This window comes from Impatiens glandulifera, chromosome 1 (genome assembly GCF_907164915.1).
Source record: "Impatiens glandulifera chromosome 1, dImpGla2.1, whole genome shotgun sequence".
NCBI lineage: Eukaryota > Viridiplantae > Streptophyta > Magnoliopsida > Ericales > Balsaminaceae > Impatiens > Impatiens glandulifera.
In genome coordinates this window covers 157,221,282-157,226,323 of record NC_061862.1, presented here as the reverse complement: position 1 = coordinate 157,226,323, position 5,042 = coordinate 157,221,282, and the positions used below count along the sequence as shown (strand labels likewise).

At 30.0% G+C, this 5,042-nt stretch overlaps 1 protein-coding gene across 1 annotated transcript; it reads right to left on the bottom strand.

Moving 5' to 3' along the window:
* Positions 1–406: 406 nt before the first annotated feature.
* On the bottom strand, positions 407–5,042 carry LOC124918073 (isochorismate synthase 1, chloroplastic-like). Its single transcript, XM_047458332.1, has 15 exons — positions 4,845–5,042; positions 4,554–4,748; positions 2,856–3,100; positions 2,643–2,760; positions 2,450–2,566; positions 2,216–2,359; positions 2,061–2,135; positions 1,907–1,975; positions 1,704–1,822; positions 1,570–1,627; positions 1,364–1,474; positions 1,156–1,240; positions 957–1,054; positions 776–868; positions 407–708 (listed from the first exon to the last, which is right to left on the bottom strand). The coding sequence occupies exons 1-15, from the start codon at positions 4,980–4,982 to the stop codon at positions 655–657; spliced, it is 1,719 nt and encodes a 572-aa protein (XP_047314288.1). The 5' UTR covers positions 4,983–5,042; the 3' UTR covers positions 407–654.

The following is a 5,042-nucleotide window of genomic DNA, read 5'->3' as shown; positions in this document are numbered from 1 at the left end:
AAGATTATTTGAATAAACTTTAAATAATTCAACTATTTTTTATATATCCTTTCATTGATAACAACTATTTTTTATATTTCCTTTCATAGTTTCATTGATTATATAAATCAAATTACTCTTTGCTTTCTTATTATACAATTTTTAATTTTTGTTAAATCCTATCAAATCAGATTTGAGTGAAGATTCCAAATGGACAGCTCAACTTGGCATGTCAGATAGCTGAATCATGTGGCATGCTGAGTCTTACATGTGTCACTTCAGAGATGAGATGTCAGTCCAATCAAATTCAATTTCATAAATTTAAAAAAAATAAATATATATATATATATATATATATATATAATATTATTCATTATATTGAAAATATTTAGTTTCAAAAGTAAAAATAAAATAAAAGGGTTGATAGTTAAAAAGCAAGATTTTCATTTCCATTGACAATTCACATAAAGCATGCTTGCAACTACATACATATTTATCAACCATAATGACTGGAAATAGAAATATAAGCACCAAACAATCATACAAAAAAAAATGTAGAAATTGGTCTTGCAGTACAAATTTAATATACACAAGACATATTTATTTTTATTATTATCATCACATTCTATTGCAGATCCATCCATGATCATCCTCTTGAATCAGAGTTTCTTCACATTAATCTGATGCAGTTACTAACATAGCTTTCTCCGCATTCAACGACTTGGTAAACTGCAATTTATATAATTGATTAGCTTCTATTATCGATACTTAAAAAACGATGATCCAAATAGTAAACCTGAGATGTCTTCAGCTCCAATTCTTCCCATTCTAGAGATGAATCGCTACCATCCACAATGCCAGTTCCCGCATAAATCAAGGCACCCAAATCCTATTTACACCAAATTCATACTTTAAACTACTTTTTATCATTCAACAAAAGTGTACCAATTTCGGAGAATTCTACCACTATTCAGTACCTTTTCAACTAAGGCCGACCTAATTCCAACAGAAAATTCACTCTCAGCTCCTCCAAACCAACCAACTGGCCCGGCATACATACCTCTGTCAAAATTTTCTGTAAAAACAAATAATTCAGTTATTTCCTTCAAGATATAAGTGACTCCATTAAAGTAAATTCAGTCATTGGTGTAGATGCCTCGAATGTACAACACATACCAGATTCTGCAATTAGACGTCGAGCCTCTTCAGTAGGAAATCCACAAACAGCTGGAGTTGGATGTAGGGAAGACAAGATCTCAAACTGTACAACATTCAGATATCAATCAGATTGATTTACTTGTTGGAACTTGATTATGTTTGATAAAATGATTAAGTTCAAAGAAAACTTTATATCTAATAATTTGAATATTAATGCTTATAATACCTCATCATCTTCACTGTTCAACGTCCCTTTCAATCGACCATAAAGATGCTGCACTCGTGGGAGTTTTCGTACTACTTTACTTGGTTCAACTGTTACTTCAGTGCATACACCCTGTAGAAAGAAAACCACATTATAGGCTGATTTTAACGCGTGAAGAAACTAAACAATCAAGTTATTCTTTCTAGCATATTGCCATAGTGACTTGCCTCTAATCTTCTCCTTATGCTTTCGCGCACAATAGTAAACTCTCCATGGTCCTTTGGGCTGTTGGACAAAATTCATGTAAATTCAGTATAGAAAACTACTTCACAAGTTGCGAGGTTATTGAATATATACATACTTGGTGAGTAAATCACGCTCAATTTGAACATCCAAGGGCTCTGATCCACCTCTAGCTCGGGTTGCAGCCAAAGCTTCACTAGTTACGCTATGTTCGTTACGATGAAACAGTTGCTCAGGCTGCAGACATGGTTTACCTCGAAAATTAAGCAACGAAAACAAACAAAAAGAGCTTCTTGAAAGTTTATCATCGTAATTACTTACAGTGTTTCCAATGAAGGCTGCACTGTTCTGAGGTTGGAGACAAAATTGATAAAATTGTTCTCCATCAGCCTGCACATGGTAAATAAAGTATGTCATCTTTAAATAGGATCATACTCTTAAAAATTAATTAACGAACTTAAACCAAAAATTATACCTGTGCAGATGCCAACCATCTTAGAGGATCTATCTCGGAAGCAGTTGCAACTCTGCAACTCCTAGCAAGAACGACCTGAATTTGAGTAGAACCTCCAAGTTAGAACAAAAAACCATAAAACAGAAGACCAAATTACCTTATCTAACATAGATTACCTTCTTAAGAGGTGAACTATCGAGGTTTATCATCTCCAATGCCCTACCAACAGCACGATCCCAACCTATCTTAGTGGGAACGTTATTGTTGCCGAGAATTGAAGCATAAGGAGCTCCATTTTGCTGCCCCAAAACAGCAGATAGCTGCATGATCATATATATACTATTAACATACATACATACATACATACATGAGAATTGAGAAACATCATAAAAGTTGCAAGAATTATGGACCTGATGAAGGGTAGACTGAAGTTTAGCTACAGATTTTTCATATGACCATGAAACATCACCATCCCAAGCGATGGAAGCAGCAAGGATTGAGCTTCCATCAAGCTCATCAAACTCAACCTACCCATAAATTTCAGGGGAAATGTTAGCTTTTTGGATGATAAACAAGAAGAAATTGGAGATGAATTTATATAACCTGAGGAATCATAAAATAGAATGATCCAAATGGTGCCCATTCAGGTGAAGTATCAGCTTTTGGATCAAATCGGATACCTCCATAAGCTCGGAGTAAAGGGGAACTCTTAGAAAGGAACCTTTTATTATATAGTTTAAAGTAAAGTTAGATCATAGATGAAGAACAACCCATGTTCTTGAATCTGAATAGAATTTAGAAAAAGAGCATATTTACCTCTTGATTGTGCGCCAATCGTTAAAAGAAAAGGGTTGATTATCACGGAAGAAGACGGAAGAACCGATACCGGCGACACTGACCAATCGATGGTCTTTAGGAGTGGACCCATTCAAGTCGGAATCATCAATCAAACGATCAGAACAAACGATTTGAGTTCGGCCGGAAAAAAAACAACGAGGTAGATCGAGGTGTCTCTGTGCCGTTAACCAGTCGATTGCTTTGATTTGTTCATCGATTGGTACCTGAAATCAAGAACAGGTTTTTTATGCTTGTTTGGTTGAATAAAACTTACATAAGCATTATTATTTTTAAAAGTAAAAAAAAAAATCAAATATAAAAATCAAATAAAAAATACAATAAAATTAACATTTTTTTACATTCTAAATTAGATAAATTATTTTGAATTCACTTCATTCTATAATTTATAATATTATTATTATTATTATGTTTTCTGATATTTATTTTGGAAAGTCGGTAGAGTCCGACGGAGAGTTAATCCTTCTTCTCAATTACAATTACGAGTTCTTTTTTATTTTTTATTTTATTTTTATTTTTATTTTTATTTATGTCAAATTAATTTTTATCATTTTTATTATACATATACTTTTTTTTAAAAAACATTAAAAACAAAAAATTATTTTGAATGAATAAAAAAAATTATCCATAAAATATTATTGTAATATAATTATATATATATATATATATATATATATATATATATATATATATATATATATATATATAACTTTATAACAATATAAAATAACAATACTATGAAAACCACCGCCTTAATTTCATGTAGAATTTAGGCACATTGTATTAAATATTAAATATTTCTTTATTTATTCTTAAAAAACAAATTTTATATATAAATAAAAAACAGAATTTGAACACACAATAGGATTACAAGCATGATTTATTTAAGAGATATCCAAAAATATAAATATAATGAAAATATTAAATTTTTTATGAGTTTAATATGTAATTCTAAATGGATTATATTTTCACAAAATAACTAATTATTATGACAAACATTTTGTAATTTTTTTTTAATAATGAAGAAGTTAGTTTGTGTAATGTCTTTAGCATTAATTTTTTTATTTTAAAAAAAAAATAGTACACCCTACTCCATATATGGTCATGTCATTTAAGCAGATTTATAATAAATATTATTATAAAATTTAATTAACTAGAGTAATTTTTTAATTATAATATATTTTCAATATAACTTAAATAAAAAATTATATTTTTTTTAATATAGTATACACCAAAATTTGAAACGGTGATCATGATCTCACCTAATCATATTTTTAATTTATAAGTTGACAGGTCCACAAAATCTAAAATTATTAATTTAACTAACTTTCAAACAAGATCTATTTAAGACATATATACTATATTTAACAAAATAAAATATCATGCATACTCCTAGCCAACTTTCAAAGTTGTAATCTTTTAGGCATATTAAATAAATATAGATAGCTACATAACGTAATAACAAGTTTTTATTTAATATTTGTACCTTTTATCTTAGGCATGGGAAGTTTTAAATCTGAATTATTAAAATTAATAATAATAACATCATTTTTTTCATAAAAATATTATTTTTCTTGATGGGTATATGTCATATTCATAATAAATTAGAAAATTTAATGAAAAAAAGTTATAAATATTGAAAATGATTTTTTTTGTTACCTGTAAACGGATAATTCCAGAATGAGCTGCCGGAGGGGAATCGGACTTCATTTCGGCGACGGCGAGATTGAGGCGGTCGGCGGCGGTTTTTAAGGAAGAGGCGACCGGAAAACATCTAGTTTCGATTGTACCAATAGGAGCCGTTGGATCAGTTTGTGTACCGTTCATAGATCGAATTGAGAGTGACCCATGTTTCTATAATTAATTACCATTATGAGAAATGATAAATAATAATAATTATAATAATAATAATAAAAGTTACCCATATTGTTATTTGAATATAAAAGTTACCTTGTTATTTGAGTAAAAGTTAACCGATTGGCCATAATATAACATAGTGGAGTTTTTACCACTGAAATGTTTTTTATTACTGCTGCCGGAGTCCGGCTGTCTTAACCGGGAAATACAGAGGCCGGCGGCGGAAGCCATTTTTGAAGTATGAGAGAGAAAGAGTATAGAGAGAGAAAACTGGTTTATTATGGGCAAGAT